Raw genomic sequence first — 17,424 nt, 5'->3', positions numbered from 1 at the left:
GGTGAAAGGAAAGTGTAGCAGGTAGAACGTCAAACAAAGAAAGCGGTCTAACATTTGGACAAATTAACAAAAATAAAGTGATAGGCAAATACTAACTCTCTTCCTTACTACTGCGTACTCAACAACTTGTGGTCTCCCATAGTGCCACAAAACTGAGCCCTACAATACTCCTAGGGCTCCTACTATCCAGTCTTCCTTTAGAGACTACCATTCCCAGGAACCCTAGAGGAAGGTCAGGGTCCTCGTCCTCTCCCCGGGTGCAAGAGTGGCTCGCCGCATGGCCTTCTGGGATTCGAAGTCTTGCAGTGTCCTTCGGGAGATGTAGTTCCTTTCCCACAATCGGCTGGGCGAGGCGGCGCCGGCGATCAGAGCAGTGCTGGGTGTTCAGGGGCCAAGATGGCGGCGCGCCGGGGACGGAGAGACCGAGTCGCGCCGCCTCCGACTGGGGGCCCAGGTCCTGACCCTGGCGGTGGAGTTCGCGGCGGCGGTTGGGCGAGTTGGAGCCAAGCGCCGCATGGGACCGTGGGCGCCGTGAGCGCTGCGGAGCAGGTGAGAGGGTGGCGGGCGGCCCGCGGCTGGCAGCAAAGCGGCGTGTGCCGGGCGGTGACACGTGGACGCCACAGGAAAGGGAGGAAGCACTGGCGTGCTGATGCTGCGGGAGCTGGCTAGGGTGGAGAGGACCTGGGTCGTTTTCTGGGGGTACACCCGCAGAGGGAGGAACCCTGCGGCGATTCCTGGGAACGCCTGAGGGACAGAGTCGGGCGTCGGGAACGTGGCCCTCGCTGGGGCGGCGGGGGCTGGGGATTGGAGTTGAAGGCTAAGGGCTGCTTTCTAAGGATGCCGAAGAGAGCTCCAGCAGCTTGGCGCCGGAGTTCCTTTTTCGGAGCACGTGCGGTGTGGGGGGACGATTTTCCCGGGAGAACTTGTCTGCCTCCCCCTCCCCCTAGGCGGCGCGGGCGCCCACGTGGGTAGGGCTTGCCGGCGGGGCGGGGGGAGCGCGGGGCGCGGGTCCACGTGGGGGCGGGGAAGGGATGTCCACGTGGCTCCTGTCCCAGGCTGTCGGGCATCTCGTATCCGCGCCGGAGCCGCACTGCCGGGAACTGGGTGTGTCTCGGCCGCTCCCGCCATCTCTGGTCTGTGCTGGGGACCTCTGGCCTGGCGGTAGGGGCTGCGGGAGGCAACTTTTCTCCGAGCGTAGAAGAGTTTATTTATTCCCTCTTGCATGCGTCTGCAACGCTTTCCGTCGGTGGATGGTGGACTTTCCAGATGTTCCCAAAGGCAGCTTTCTAGAAATGTCAGGGTGTGAGGCGAGGGTTAGAGGACTGAGGCTGAAGGACTGTGGAGGAGTGAGTTCGTGGACGCGTTTGTCTGACCGGCTTAGAGTGGGTTGTGAGTCACAAGACACTGGCCTTTTCGGTTGCCCGAAGTCCTTCATATGTGATTCAGGGTCATGGGAGTGTCAATTTACCTGGGACTAGTTTAATTTTTCCCCTTACTTTTTCCCCAGCATCTTTTTGGGAGGAGATGGTTAAGGCATTCGCCGCTGAACTCACAGACGCAACTGTTTGTGAGTTGTGGCTGTGTGAGGCTTTCTGAAATTTTTGATGAGACGGGAAAAGTTGGAGGTGGTTTGAAAACTATTCAACGTTAGTTAATATTAATTTAAAGGGAGAATTCTTTGTGCCGAAATTGTGTGTGTGTGTCCGTGTGTCCGTCCGTCCTTCAGTTCTCCTTACTTAAAAGTGTTTTTAGCCTACTGTTCATTGCTGGGATTCCAAAAATGCTCAACCAGGTTGGCAGTGAATGAGCAGGAATTAGTTGTGTTCTTGAAGCAATTTAAGCGGAGCCCTTGACAGCACCACCCTCCCCCACCCCCCAAGTGAAGTTGGGTTACAGGCTTCCCAGTAATACAAGGTCCAACTGAACAGTCTAGGGGATAATGACTTTGGGATCAACTACCCTTTTCCTCCGACTTATAAGCGGTTGCATCTTTTGTGGCCGGTGCTGTTCACAACATCACCATCTGGGAGAAATGGTATGGATCCAAGACCCTGTTCTCATGTGTTAGATGGTCAGTCAACCCAGCAGTTATCGAGGTGCCGTATGTTTAAGTACAGATGGATTGCTAAAGCACACGAATGTGGTCCGTGCGCTCTTGGGTTTAGCTCAGGATAGACGGATAATGAATGGTGGTGGTGAGATAGAAGACAGGTGCGGCCTGTTGAGGATTCCGTGGTCGTCAGTAGTCTAACTGGGAGAGCCTGTGAATGGAAGAGACTTTTATCAGTGTGAAAAACAGACATGAGAGGAACTCGGGTGGACTTGGAGAGGACATGCTGGCGAAGAGGCTGGCTGGAAGACCAGGGCATGAGCCAGTATAAGGAGTTTAAATCCATTGCTAAGAGCAGTAAGATACCATTGAAGGGATTTTGCTAGGTTTTTGTTTTGTTTTTCGAGACAGGGTTTCTCTGTAGTCCTGGCTGTCTTAGAACTTGCTCAGTAGGCCAGGCTGGCTGGCCTCAAACTCAGATATCAGCCTGCATGCTGAGAATAAAAAGGTGGCACCACTCCCCTCCCCCCACTCCTTAATGCCTTTTGAAAGGATTTAAGATGGTCCTAGGAAATGACCTGATGGTTCTAGGAATGGCCTGCTTTTGCTTCTGGAGCTCAACTAGTTACATATTTTAAAGTGTCTAGAAAAAGTTTCTGGGCTGGGCTTAGAGGTAGGATAACCTAGAGTTTAATGGTATAGCTGGGCCCCAGCACTCAGGAGACAAAGACAGGTGGATCTCTGAGTTCAAGGCCAACCTGGTCTACGAAGTGAGTTCCAGAACAGCCAGAGCTGTTAAACAGACAGACCCTGTCTGGGGGCAAAGGAGGGAGGAGTTTAAGGATCACCTTGGTTACATAGCAAGTGCAAGACCAGCCTGGGCTGCATGAGATTTTGTCTCCTCAAAAAACCGAAATTAAAGTTGGCTTTGAATTCCGAATGAGCAGACTTGATGTGAGAAAGCCAGTTAAGAGGCTGCTGGAGTTTAGAGCTAGTGGTGAGCTCACTTTTGAAAGGCGTGGACTTAGCCTTGGATGATCTGGACCCCCTGGGAACTATCTTAACTGGGGATTGTGAAGAGGATAGGTGAAGTGGTGTGAAGGGAGACAGATCTCTCTGTCTTAGCCTCCAGCACCTGCCCAGAGGAGGTAGAGATGATGGTTTATAGGGCTGGACCGGTCTGGCCTAGTGACCTGGGCTGTAGAAGGGAGGAGGCAGGCCAGCTGGGGATGCAGGCTACTTGCTCACCTGTGACTGTTTGCTGAGCCAGGCACTATTCAGCTTCTGGTTGTAATTACAGGATTGTGAAGGCCTGGGTGGGAAGGGTTAGTCCCTGAACCTGCTGCCTTTTCACGTCAGCTCTGGGCCCAGACTCCTAAAGTGTCTAAACCAGCCTTTCCTCCCTGGGCCCTGCAACTCCACCTCTGTAGAGGGTTGGAGTGTGGAGGGATATTCACGCCTGTTGCTTTTTTCTTTTGGGAGAGTCCAAGTGCTACATCTCCCTTTGCTGCAGAAGGGTATCTGGTTTGCTGATTCTGTTCTCAGGCCTTTACACCATACTTCCAAGAGCAGATGTGCATAGCTGGGGCTCTGGCCTCACCTGTTCCATTTTGGGCCTTGCCCATGCCCTGCCCATGACACTTGACAGGTCTGGGCGGGTCCTGCCTCATGACGCAGCTGAAGACACTGTAGTTCACAGAAGCTTTCGAGGCAGGTCCTCTCCATCTGCGGAATCAGGCTTCCTTTTTAGCTCCCATTTGGTAGGGGTGGTGAAGAGACTCTTCCCTTCCCTTAGAACTACCATTGATATTCTGTTGTTCATCATTGGGTCTAACAGTGTAACTCAGGTGTAGAGTCTTAGAGTGGGTTTAGTCTCCAGCACAAAGAACAGGGAGTGTGGATATTGTATATAAGGTATTGTAAGGCATAATGGGTAACTTGGGGTATAGGCACATATAAATTCTGATGCACAGAAGAATATAAACAAATATATGAGTACAATCCTAAGTATTATTTGAACCAAAAGAATTGGAGTCTGTTATTTTCCTCTTTTAAAAAGTAATTTGGGGTTGGGGATTTAGCTCAGTGGTAGAGCACTTGCCTAGCAAGCGCAAGGCCCTGGGTTCAGTCCTCAGCTCTGGGGGAAAAAAAATAATTTGTTGAGGTTGGAGAGATGGTTCAGAAGTTAAGAGCACTGAGTAGCTGCTCTTCTGGAGGTCCTAAGTTCAAGTCCCAGCAACCACGTGGTGGCTAACAACCATCTATGAGATATGGCACCCTCTTCCGTTGTGCAGACATACATGCAGGCAGAACACTATATACATAATAAATAAATCTTTAAAAAAAATAATTTGTTATACAGAGAAACCCTGTCTCAAAAAAAAGAAAGAAAGAAAGAAAGTGATTGCTTTTTGCATTTCTTGTTTGTTTTGTGCTTGTCTCAAAAACATTATGTCTCATTATGTAGTCCTGATTGGCCTGGTACTTGCCATATTGACCAGGCAGGCTTTGAACTCAAGAGATCTGTTTGCCTCTGCCTCTCAAGTGCTGGGATTAAAGGCTTATACTATCATTTGTTTTTTGTTTTTGAGACAGCAGATCTAGCTGTCCTGGAACTCACTCTGTAGACCAGGCTGGCCTCGAACTCACAGAGATCTACCTGCCTCTGCCTCTGAGTGCTGGGACTAAAGGCGTGCGCCGTGCGCCACCACCACCCAGTGTAGCACCACTATTGTTCTACCACATTTGCTTGTTTATTGGGATTAAAGGTTTAAGCCTTTGTTTGGTGTGGCAGGTTTGGGGGCCTTTGTGTTCCACTGGGGTGTGAGAGATTGTAGCTGGAGGAATCAGTTCTCTCTACCTAGTGAGTACAGAGGACTGGACTGAGAAGCTGAGCCATCTTTGTGACCCAGGGTTATGTTAAGGATTTGACAGGATAGGCAGGATGTGGTTGTCAGGGAGTGAAAGGTTGAGAAAAATGTTTGAGCTGGTGTGAGAGGAGATCAGCATGGGCTAGGGAGGCCCAAGAAGTCCTCTTGGAAGAGTGGAGGATTGGTGCTCAGTACAGAACAGAGGCCTAAGGGGGACCTGGGGTGAGTCGTGAGTTAGAAGCTTAACTTCCCCTGACTGACCTTTTTCTTTGGTATTCCTCTCCATCTGGTACCTTTCCCACTACAGCAGATAACTTTTTGAGACAGCGTTTCTCTTGTATTTCTGGTTGCCTTGAAACTCACTCTGTAGACCAGGCTGGCCTTGAACTCGGACACAACTGCCTCTTGTCTCCCAAATGCTGGGATTAAAGCAGTGAACCACCACTGCCCAGCTATCAGATGACTTATAATCCCAGCACTTGGGAGGCAGAAACAGGGGGATCTCTGAGTCTGAGCACTGGGATTAAAGGCCTGTGCCACCACTGCCACCACTGCCCAGCAGCCACACCTTAAACCCAGCACTTGGGAGGCAGAGGCAGGCAGATCTTTGAGTTTGAGGCTAACCTGCTCTACAAAGAAAGTTCCAGGACCTCCAGGATTACATACTGTCTCCAAAAAAACCCCCAAACCAAACCTTTATTATCATCACCATTATCATAGTATATGCACATTTGTTATGTGTTTCTTTGAGTGTGGGTGAACATGTCCTGGCATACATGTGGGTCAGTGAGAGGACAACTTTGCGGAGTTGGTTCTCTCCTACACTTGGTTTTGGGGATTCAACTCTGGTTATCAGGCTTTCGAAGTAACTACTTCTACCTGCTGAGCCATCTTACCAGCCACTCTTGTTCTTTCTGGTGTTTGATACTGTCTCATGGCTCCAGCTGTTTGTGGGTGGAGTCTAAACTCTGTTCGGCCCAGAACACTGCCATCTGTTGGTGCTTTTGCTTTTGGCTTATACTTCTTTGCCTAGCTAGTCCAGGCCTTAGACCATGGTGGCAGTGTTGCTGTTCAAGCCCATTGTTGGAGGGCTGGATTCCTGATTTTAATGGAGTTATTAAATAGCTGCCCTCCAAAGGTCTTTCTGACTTACCCTCTCCCTCTTTTGCCTCAGGTCCATGAGGAGGGGGATGACTCTAGCTTTGTCAATCTTTCTCGACTGGGCTCCTCTCTGAGGGATAAAGACCTGGAAATGGAGGAGCTGATACTGCAGGATGAGACACTACTGGAGACCATGCAGAACTACATGGATGCCTCCCTCATCTCCCTCATTGAGGATTTTGGGAGTCTTGGAGAGGTAAGCTAGGGCAAGGCTTGGAGTTTTTGAGACAGGATCTTTGCATGGGATGGTCTGTCTCAAATTTTTGGAGCTGTTTTAGACATGGCTTTGTTCTCCCAGATCATGGCCTCTTGGATGCCTAACCTGAGTCCTTGAAAGATGTTTTTGTATGTAGGTAGAGTTAGACTACAGAGTGCCTGACTGGCCCATGAAGGGGTGCTTTTAGCTTGGACTATGCTCTAAAGCTTATCTCCTTTCAGGGTCTTTGACCTACATGTCCAGGAGGTTCTGGTCTGCTTTTGAGCCTAATACCAGTCTAGCCCTGGATGGTTTCCTGAGCATCTCACATCTTACTTGAATGTGTAAGAGTGTGAAACCCAAGCTAAGATTCAGTCTAACAGGTCTCCTTTAGCACTAGAGAGTGGGTAGGTAGTAAAAGATGGGAACCCATCCTTCCTGGGACTCAAATCCTTCTTGCTGGGAGATTAATTCTCTTGGCATCCAGTTCTTTGTATGGCTTGGTAGGTTATTAGAGATCTTGGGGGAACCTCTTGTCTCTCTGGAGCAGAACAGGTTATCTCTGGAGGACCAGAACGAAATGTCGCTACTCACAGCTCTGACAGAGATCCTGGACAACGCAGATTCTGAAAACCTGTCCCCATTTGACAGCATTCCTGATTCAGAGCTGCTTGTGTCTCCCCGGGAGAGCTCCTCTGTGAGTATGGGGGTGGGTGGGATGTGGCCAGTACAGAGGTCACAGCCACATCTGTGAGCCTGTTCATATAAATCTGCACAAACTGATTCAGGGGTCTCTTCTTAGCTCCACAAGCTACTCACTCTCTCTCGGACACCCCCAGAACGTGACCTCATCACCCCAATTGATCCTTTGGGGCCTAGCACAGGCGGTAGTAGGGTGAGTGGAGTAAGCCTTACCTGGGGACCCTCATGAACTCACAGTTTGGGGAGGACATAGGGACTGTCTGGAAAGCACTTCTTGAGGAATCTGCTCTTTCTCCTGTAGGTTGAGATGTCCCTTGCAGATTCTCCTTGGGACTTCTCTCCACCTCCTTTCTTGGAAACTTCTTCCCCAAGGCTGCCTAGTTGGAGACCCTCAAGACCAAGACCTCGATGGGGTCAGTCCCCTCCCCCCCAGCAGCGCAGTGATGGAGAAGAGGAGGAGGAGGTCGCCAGCTTCAGTGGTCAGATGCTTGCTGGAGAACTGGACAACTCTGTGAACAGCGTGGACTTCCCCATGCACCTGGCATGCCCAGAGGACGAAGACAAGCCAACAGCAGCAAAGGTGGCAGTTTCAGCACCTGGTGATGAGAGCATCTCCTCACTGAGTGAGCTGGTACGAGCCATGCATCCATACTGCTTGCCCAACCTCACCCACTTGGCATCACTTGAGGATGAGCTTCAGGAACAGGCGGATGATTTGACATTGCCAGAGGGTTGTGTAGTGCTGGAGATAGTGGGCCAGGCTGCCACAGCTGGTGATGACCTGGAGATCCCGGTTGTGGTGCGGCAGATTCCTTCTGGATCCCAGTCTGTACTCTTGGATGAGTCTGTAGGGACCAGTCCTGCCTTGCAGCTACTCGTGCCCACCATGGAGGCCGGGACGGAAGCTGCTGTGCCTAAGGTTGACCCTTGCCCTGATCAAGAATTATCATTGAACTCTGCCTGCTTATTGGAGCCCAAGGAAATCATGGAGTCATTGTCACCCAAGGAGCCTCAGAACTCACCCACTAATGCAATTCAGGGTTTTCAGAGAGTTCCCAGAAAGGGCAGGAAGAAGAAGAGCAAGGAGCAGCCAGCAGCCTGTTTGGAAGGCTATACCAGGAGGCTGAGATCATCCTCTCGTGGACAGTCTACTGTGACTACAGAGGTGAACTCTCAGACAGGCAACTTACAGAAACAGCCTCAGGAAGAACTTCAGAGAGAGGCTGAGGCTCCTCAGAGCAGGGGGAAGCCTCGGGCGTGGGCTCGGGCATGGGCAGCTGCCTTGGAGAAGACTGGGTCTGAGGACTTACAAAGAAGTACAGGACAGGATAGTTCTGCTGAAGAAGATGCTCTGGACCTCTGCCCTAAGCTGGTTGACACTAGTCGAGGCAACCCCATTCTCTCACTAAATGACTCTGCTCAATCTGACCCCATGCCAGTTGACTCTGTTGAAGCTGATGCCACTGCATTTGGCCAGGCTGTAGCTGATTCTATACCTGTTGACCAGGCTTCAGCTAGTACAGAGCTGGTTGGTCCTCTCCCAGTCGGCCCAATGCTGACTGGCCCAGTCCTGGCTGACAGGGCAAGAGTTGAACCTGCAGTGGCTATTGCCACTTCAGATAACTTGTCTCCAGCTGATGCTATCCCAGCTGACACAGTGGTAGTTGACCCTATTCCAAATGACCTGACTCCAGTAGATCCTGTGGTAGTTAAGTCCAGACCAACTGACCCTAGGCGAGCTGCAATAGCAGCAGCTCAGGGAGATCGTCTTTCCCTGGAGTCCTCAAAGCAGCCCAAGGTCATCACCCCTGAAGTCAAGGGTGTTCTAGGTCCTCTGAAGGTGGAAGGTAGCACCAGTGCTACAACCCCAGAAGCCAGACCTCGGCCTCTCAGCCTGTCTGAGTACCGGCAACGAAGGCAGCAACGGCAAGCAGAAGCAGAAGGCAGGAATTCTCAGCCCCCAGCTGGCAAGTGGCCTAGTCTTCCAGAGACCCCCACAGAACTGGCAGATATCCCTTGTCTGGTTCCACCAGCCCCAGCCAAGAAGACCGCTCCACAGAGAAGCCCTGTAGCTCCAGCAGAGACTTGTTTTGTGTCTGTGGGCACCAGCCCTGCTTCCCCTAGTCCTGAGCCGTCTGCCAGCAAACCTGTGGTTTCGGCTCACCCTGAACAGGTGCCATCTCATGAGATGCCACTTGCAGTTAGACCGCCCCCTCCTACCTTGCAGTCTGTGTCTCCTGCTGGGCCCATCCCTTCCACAATGCCCCCTCCTTTGCCTTTCCCTCCAGGCATACCTCCTCTGCTTCCTCTTCCTTCAGGTGGCCATGGAGTCCCCAGTGTGCCCCCACCTCCCTTGCAACCACCTGGACTTCCAGTGTCAATGAGACAAATACCACCTGACCCCTATACCCACTATACCCCTGTGCCACCCTGGCCTTGTTATCCTTCTGTGTCCTCTTCCGGCTATCCTTGTCTGCCCCCACAACCAACGATGCCCATGGTGTCTGGTACTCCTGGTACCTATGCTGTACCCCCAACTTGCAATGTGCCTTGGGTACCCCCTCCTGCACCAGTTTCACCTTACAGCTCCAGCTGTGCCTATGGGCCTGTGGGGTGGGGCCCAGGGCTGCAGCAGCCTCCATTCTGGTCTAGTGTTTCTCCACCTCCTTTGTCTTCAGCCTCAGCTGGAAGAGCTGTTCCCCCATCCAATGTGGAATCCAGTAGTAATCCAGCTGGTCCTCCTGAAGATAAGCTTCCTGTGCCAGTGACTCCTTCCTTAAGTTCTGGGCCAGCCAGCCCCATAGCTCCATCGATAGAGCCTACAAAGCTAGAGATTCAGCCAGTGCCTGTGTCTCCCCAACCAAAACACAAAGAGTCCACCCTGGTACAAAGTCCCCAGGGCAAGGCTCCACCATGTCTGTCTGCTGAGTGTGAAGCTCTTGGGGAGTCTGCATCAGAGAGGCTAAAGCCTGAGGCTCAGGAGAACACAACAAAGGAGAAGCCCTCCTCTGCAGCTAGCAAGGCTGTTCCCATACCAAGGCAGAGCACTGTTCCGAAGATGCCTGCTGTCCATCCAGCCCGTCTAAGGAAGCTGTCCTTCCTGCCCACCCCGCGTTCTCAGGGCTCTGAGGATGTGGTCCAGGCATTCATCAGTGAGATTGGTGAGTGCTGCACTGTAGTCAGTACGAGAAGGATACAGGGGTTGGCTGGAAGTGTTGCCCACAGGCCAGAAGGAATAACGTCCAAAAGGCTGCCCTTTGTTGGATTTTTTGGGGGCTCTGGTTGTATTTGAATCCTTGCTATGTGCCACTCCCTTGCTTCACTAGCTTTGGTGGACAGGGAGGCATGTAAAGGGAGAAGTGGAGGCATCCTAGGACCTGTGAACTCAGTTGAGTAGGGCTAGATTTTCATCTCTTGTATTCCTTCACAGGAATCGAAGCATCGGACCTGTCCAGTCTGTTGGAGCAGTTTGAGAAATCAGAAGGTGAGGGAACCTAGATAGTTTTGTTCCAACTTTTGTTTTTGTTTACAGTTCCTTTGGGTTTAGCCTTGTAGTAGCTTGAACTGGAGTAGAGGGTAGGGGGTAATCTCAACAACCAGAAGAGCTTCTTAATTGGCATGGAGAGGCAACATTTCCCCTGGGAGAGTAATCTAAGCCAGGGATATGGTGGTATAGCATAAGTAATTAAAGAGTAGATGAGGAGACAGTGAAGGGAGGTTGGGATTGGATGGGGATTTTTTCTAGAGGGGAGCAACTCTTCAGCTGAACTTTGAGAGGTGGGATGTCGTATAACACATGTGGTGTGTAAGGCAGAAAAGAGTATGGGAGGTTTCCTAGAAGATATTTTGGAAGGCAATGAAGAGCTTAACTTTCTCAAGACAAGGCTTGGTGCTGGGTGCTGTGGAGGTCACTTCTCGAAGAGCTTATGGTATAATTGGGAAAAGACTCTGCACAGATAACTTGAGTTGGCAACAGATATCTGCAGAATGTAAAACAGAAGAGTGAGACAGGTAGGCTATGTGTTGTTAGAGATGTAGTTTCATGGGAGAACCCATGCTTAGCCTGTGTGCATGGTCCTAGATTCATTTGCTAGACAAGTGTACTATCGAGTGTGGTATGTGTCTTTGATCCCAGTACTGGAAAGTAGATCTCTGAGCTCAAGGCCAGCCTAGTTTATATGAAAGTTCCAGGCCTGTTGGGCTACACAGTGAGACCCCATTTCAATTTATGGCTAGGACATTAGTTAGGCAGATCCTTGACTTCTAGGCCCATCAATTTGGACTCTGACTTAGAATCAGTGGGGAGTGGGTATTTCTGAGCAGAGGAGAAATAACTAAATGTCATTATCTACATAGCACTGGAGGAACTGGATCTGAGCTTTGTGTAGGCAAAGCTGGCTTCCTCCTCGGGGTGTCAGAATGCACTTCTATGCCACCTCAGTTTGGAACATCTGGTTGGGCTTTTAACTAATATGATTTCTTTACAGCCAAAAAGGAGTGTCCTCTCCCGGCTCCTGCTGACAGCTTGGCTGTAGGAAACTCAGGGTAAGTATGGAGATGTGATCGAGTTACCCTACAGCTGTTGGTCAGCAGCCGCCAGCACTCCAGGACTTCCAGCTGGACACCTTTGTGGCAGGGATGTTCCATCGACTCTAGTGTCTTCCCCCATTTCTGTCCCCGCTCTGTTACCGCCAGACACTGTCTTGGGTGATGAGGTGGGGGAGGGTATGTACTATCCGGAATACCAATGCCTCCTATAATTTGGCAAATGATGTCTTCTGGATTTCTTCCCTTCTGTTGTCAGACTTCAAGCTTGTTCAGTGCTGGTGATGGGGTCACTTAAAGTAGAGGGACAAATAGCTGGGGCTCCCCTAACTCCTTGAAGGACACAGTTACCTGAACCTCTCCTTCACAGCATTCTGACAATGAGGCCTCATTTTTCACATTCCTGATCTGCTAAGTGTATTCTTCATCCACACTGATTTCAGTTAGAGTTGAGCTTGGTAGGCAAGGTTCCTGATTGAAGGAGGTGGGGGAACTCAGGGTCATCTCATTGAAGGTCCTAGCCAGCCTGCTTCCTGAAATTTGGCAGAATTGAATAGGCCCAATCTACCGCTTGGTCACTATGGCCCTTCTGTGCTAGAAGACAACTATGGGGCAGTTTGGGCACCCTGTTTTTCTCTACATACACCTTTTTCGTTGCTTTGTGAGGAAAACAGATATACAAGATACTGAGGCAATGAACCAGGCTTTCCCTTTTCCCCCCCGCCAGCAGCATTGACACTCCCCCGGAGAAGAGACCCCTAGACCGGTTACAAGCCCCAGAACTGGCCAACGTGGCAGGTGGGTTCAGGTTGAACTCTGGTTTAGTCTGTGCGGCACCTGTGCAGTCCCTGCTGTACAGCAGTGTGTGTGGACGTTGAGGTACAGACATCTGGTCTCCATTGCTGTGTTCATGGTCAAGGGGGCAGATGTGTAAACAAATGAGCCTGTTGATTATCAGAGGTGATGTATTCCCTAGGCTGTGAGGGGCAGTGGGGGAGGGGTGTGTAGACTGTTGACACTGAGCTGAGGCCTGAGAACAGTCACTTCTGTCAGTCAGATGGTAGCTTTTAGGGAAACAGCAGCCTGACTGAACTAACTACCGAAGGAACTAGCTTGTTAGGTTTTGTAGCCCTGGAAGTGGTTTGGTTTGGCTGGAGAGTAGGGAGGCTCCCTGGGGTAGTTGACAGAACAAAGCAAGAGTTAAGGCTCAGTGATTAAACAAGAGGGCCGATCATGGAACTTGAGTGCTGTATTAAGCTGCTGGGACTTCATCCTGTATATGTTTTGAAGAAACAATTGAAAAGGCATTCTCAGCCTGGTTTTTGGATGGTTTGTCTAGCAAGAATCTAGATAACAGGTATGGAGCTGGAAGGGAAGTTGGTAAGTTTATGGCTTGAATCTAGGCAAGATGCAGCCTAGACATAAGGTAATGCTAGGTGGAGGGTGGATTTAAGCATGAAAATGATGGGGTAATTGGGTAGAACCTGGTCATCAGGTAGACTTAGGTAGTTAAGTGGCTAATCTCTTGTTACAGCAGTTAGAGAAGTTGGGCAGTTGTCAGTGCTTAGCGTACTCTTGAGAAGTGGGGTCTGAACCTCCTAGATCACAGAATCTGGAGTGTAGAACTGGATCTCACCCTGCTATCTCCATCCTCCCTCCCCCACAGGGCTCACCCCTCCAGCTACCCCTCCCCACCAGTTATGGAAGCCCCTGGCTGCTGTCTCACTGTTGGCCAGAGCCAAATCTCCTAAGTCTACCGCCCAGGAGGGAACCCTGAAGCCTGAAGGAGTTACAGAGGCCAAACATCCAGCTGCAGCCTGCCTCCAAGAAGGGGTCCATGGTCCTAGTCCTGTCCATGTGGGCTCTGGGGACCATGACTATTGTGTCCGAAGCAGGACACCCCCCAAAAAGATGCCTGCCCTAGTCATTCCAGAGGTGGGCTCCCGATGGAATGTCAAGCGCCATCAGGATATCACCATCAAACCTGTCTTGTCATTGGGCCCAGCTGCTCCCCTACTTCCATGCACAACTTCCCAGGAACCACTTGATCACAGGACTAGAAATGAGCAGGCAGAGCCTACAGCGCCCTGTCTTGCCCCATCCACCTTGCTGTCTCCTGAGGCCTCACCCTGCCGGAATGACATGAACACTAGGACTCCCTCTGAGCCCCCAGGCAAGCAGCAGTCAATGCGCTGTTACCGAAAAGCCTGCAGATCAGTCAGCCCCCCAGGTCGGGGCTGGCAGGGCCGCCGTGGCCACAGCAGCCGGTCTGTCAGCTCTGGGTCCAACCGGACCAGCGAAGCATCCTCCTCTTCATCGGTGTCTTCCTCATCCCGATCCCGGTCCAGGTCCCTCTCCCCCCCCCACAAGAGGTGGCGAAGGTGAGCTTTGTTGGCCTGTTAGAGTCTTTCCATTTGGGAAGCTCATGAACTCTTTCGTAGTTTACTTTGAAAAGGCTATGGATTAACTCGTGTGCTTTCAGTCACTAAGGCTGAAGGTTTCTGTCTTTGGCTTTTGTCTTCCTTTTTGTGTATTGTTGGAGGCAAGCTGTGGGACTATCCTGTGGTGGAGTCTGGGATATTCCTGAAATTTTCTGCTTCCTTGAAGATACACCTTGAGTAGACTGTTAGAGTTTGATCTTGACTGTGATTACTATTATTACCGGTGCTCATACCTGGTATTTTCTTGGTGTCAGTGCAGGATAGTGGGTTACCCTTAAGTGCTGATGAGATGGCTCAGTAGGTAAAGATAAAGACGCATGCTTGGTGACCTGAGTGTGATCCTAGGATCACATGGTGGAGTGAGGAGCAATTTTTGAAAGTTGTCCTCTGACCTCTGCATGCATGTTGTGGTATAATGCATGCGCACACACACACACACACACACACACACACACACACACACACACACGATAAATTACTGTCAAAAGGAAAGAATTCTTGTGCAGTTGTAGCTCGGTAGAGTGACTGCCTAGTATTCATGAAGCCCTGGATTGGATTCCCAGCACCATGTAAACTGCACATGTGTTACATGCCTGTAATCCTAACACTGAGGAAATGGAGACAGAAGGATCACAAGTTAAATTATTCTTGGCTACAGAGTGTGGGGCTAGTCTTGGGATATATGAGACACTGCTCCAGCACTGATCCCTGTCTCCAGAAATGGCTGTGAACAATAGTCTGACGTGGGAACCTCCACCCTCGCCTTGGTTACAGTATTGCTCTGAGAGATGCTAGGGGAACAGTTGGAACTCAGACTCTGGAACCTTGCTCCAGCACTGCAAATAGAGTAGCTGTCGAAACCAGGGTTAGCTAGCCCTCTGTCTCCTGAGTCTCCCCGTATTTCCTTTCTGTTTCTGATTTAAGGGTTTTACCATTTTCAGTGGGAAGCATATGGTAAATGAAGCTCAGTAGTAGTAGAGCTGTGTCAACTGTGTGGAAGGCCCTAGGTATACATATCCTCAGTACCACAAATAAGTGTGCATGCTGAGCACCGGAGCACAATCCCTGTGCTGGCAAGGCAGAGATAGCACAATCACAAGTTCAAGGCCAGCTTGGGCTACCTAGTGAAACCCCTTCTCAAGGAAGAGGGTAATAAAAATGTCATGTAAAACTGTAAAAATACTTAATGTATATAAATTTTTATGAAGGGTTTCCCATTTGTTATCTGTGAAGAAAACTTGAAACGCTTCTGTTCTCCTTTATCTTGGGTCCTGAACTTCTTGCCAGGGAGGCAAGTCTGAGCCTGGCTGAGGTAGTGAAACTTACCGACCCCATTCTCATCCTTCCTATGCCCTTTATTCCAGGTCCAGCTGCAGTTCCTCGGGGCGTTCCAGAAGGTGTTCATCCTCTTCCTCCTCTTCCTCCTCTTCCTCCTCCTCCTCCTCCAGTTCCAGAAGCCGTTCTCCCTCTGTCTCCCCTCACAGAAGAAGTGATCGAAGACGGCGGTGAGCATGCGCATGTGTTTGAGGGTAGTGCATCTAGGATGCATGTGTCTGAGAGTCTTGAATTGTGTTTTGGGGGCTGATGGGACCTCTCTTGTCAGGTACAGCTCTTACCGTTCAAATGACCATTACCAAAGGCAGAGGGTGCTGCAGAAGGAGCGCGCTATAGTGAGTAGAGAAGCCAGTCCTGGGAGGAGCCGTTTGTCCTATGCCATGAGCTCAGAGTCATCAACAGCTGCAGCTCTGGCTCACGGTGTCTTTTTCCTTTGTCCGACATAGGAAGAGAGAAGGGTAGTCTTCATTGGGAAAATACCTAGCCGCATGACTCGGTCAGAGCTGAAACAGAGGTTCTCTGTTTTTGGAGAGATCGAGGAGTGCACCATTCATTTTCGTGTTCAAGGGTAAGCTTGGGTCTTGAAGTTAGGTTGTTTCTACTTGATGTTCATAGACCTTGATGTTTCTCTCTTTCCTGTGTCCTGTTGTGCTGAGCTGTGTGGGGTCACCTCCGTTTTCATCATCAGAGGGTTGACGATGGGGGAAATGAGAAGAAGCACGTGTGTGTGTGTACTCGGGGTGCTGAGTCTTCTCCATGACCGTGCGTAAGTGGCTCCCCTCCCCACTAGGGACAACTATGGTTTCGTCACCTACCGTTACGCTGAAGAGGCATTTGCAGCGATCGAGAGTGGCCACAAGCTGCGGCAGGCCGATGAACAGCCCTTCGATCTCTGCTTTGGGGGTCGCAGGCAGTTCTGCAAGAGGAGTTACTCCGACCTGGGTGAGTGCTGGAGGAGGCCGAGGGCTTGGCATGCCTCATCCCTGCCCCGGAAGGGTTTCTCGGACCTTGAGAGTAAAGCTAGTTGACTTGCATTCCCACATCCAAAGACCCTACAGGGTGGGGTAGAGGGAGTGGGCTCTCCGCACCTCTTCACAAGCATGCCAGTTCTGCTCCGTCTGCTGCCGGGTTGGGCCATTTGAAAACCCTGGGATTGAGAAGTGGGGTCAGACACTATAGGGTTGCTTCCTCTCTGCTCTGTAGACTCCAATCGGGAAGACTTTGATCCTGCCCCTGTGAAGAGCAAATTTGATTCTCTTGATTTTGATACATTGTTGAAACAGGCCCAGAAGAACCTGAGGAGGTAACCCTGGGCACTTCTCCCCCACCCACTTTCTCTGGAGGTGCCCAACCTCCTCCACCCCTCCCCCACTCTAGGGGGAGAGAGCTGCTAGTGTGGAAATGACTGTTTTATAATAAATGGAAAAAGGTTAAATAAAAATGTGTTAAACTGGGATTTTTAAGTGGTTTTTGTTTTTTAATAACAGGTACTGAAAAAATTAACTTGCATTTCTATGTAAGGTGGGTCTGAGGGGAACATCTAATAAACATGAACTATAGAGAACGCCCACGTGTTGTTCTTTCTGTGTGCTAATACCAGGTGTATTCAGTACTTTTCTGAACACATTTAGGGTCATGCTCACCTTCACTGAGTTCCTAGGACTTCTCTTCTGGTTAGGTGTAACATCACATTGAATTTAACTTGGCTTTTCAGCTCTGTCACATGTAAAACAAGTCAGAAGGGGAAAAACACTTCTCAAACTTCAAAGACATTTGAAATACTGATTTATGTTTTGGCAGCCTCTGTCCCTAGCCTGTCCTCTAGCTCACTGTAGCTGAAGATGACCTTGAGCCTCTGATACTCTACCTAAGGGCTAGGATTACAGGCATGTGTTAGTGCATCTGGTTCATCTGGTGCTGGGAATTGAACCCAGAGCTTTGTGTATGTTAGGCAAGCACTCTACCAACTGAACTTTATCCTCAGCCCTATTTGTGTGTGGGGGCGTATATGTGTATGGAATGGAGACCGTAAGACGACTTTCTGTGCCGCCCTCAGGAATGTCCTGAAGCTTACCAGTTAGGCTAGTCTGCCTTTGTCTCTTTCTCTGTCCCGCCAGGCAGCTC

General features: G+C 50.5%; 1 protein-coding gene across 3 annotated transcripts; it reads left to right on the top strand.

The window, feature by feature from the left end:
• The first annotated feature begins 345 nt into the window (after window positions 1–345).
• Window positions 346–16,864, top strand: Pprc1 (PPARG related coactivator 1). 3 transcript variants are annotated; one of them, XM_059257094.1, is made up of 14 exons: window positions 346–549; window positions 6,095–6,277; window positions 6,828–6,974; window positions 7,080–7,172; window positions 7,281–10,140; window positions 10,410–10,463; window positions 11,467–11,524; window positions 12,255–12,322; window positions 13,191–13,905; window positions 15,330–15,470; window positions 15,569–15,635; window positions 15,747–15,868; window positions 16,091–16,242; window positions 16,504–16,864. In XM_059257094.1, the coding sequence occupies exons 1-14, from the start codon at window positions 397–399 to the stop codon at window positions 16,605–16,607; spliced, it is 4,917 nt and encodes a 1,638-aa protein (XP_059113077.1). In that variant the 5' UTR covers window positions 346–396; the 3' UTR covers window positions 16,608–16,864. The 3 variants fall into 3 exon arrangements, with proteins under 3 accessions (XP_059113077.1, XP_059113080.1, XP_059113073.1); XM_059257097.1 differs by having other exon boundaries at window positions 12,252–12,322; window positions 15,575–15,635; XM_059257090.1 differs by having other exon boundaries at window positions 12,252–12,322.
• The last annotated feature ends 560 nt before the right edge of the window (window positions 16,865–17,424 follow it).

Source organism: Peromyscus eremicus, chromosome 1 (genome assembly GCF_949786415.1).
Source record: "Peromyscus eremicus chromosome 1, PerEre_H2_v1, whole genome shotgun sequence".
Classification (NCBI taxonomy): Eukaryota; Metazoa; Chordata; class Mammalia; order Rodentia; family Cricetidae; genus Peromyscus; species Peromyscus eremicus.
Note: the sequence above shows the minus strand (reverse complement) of the source record. Positions and strands in the feature narration are given on the sequence as shown.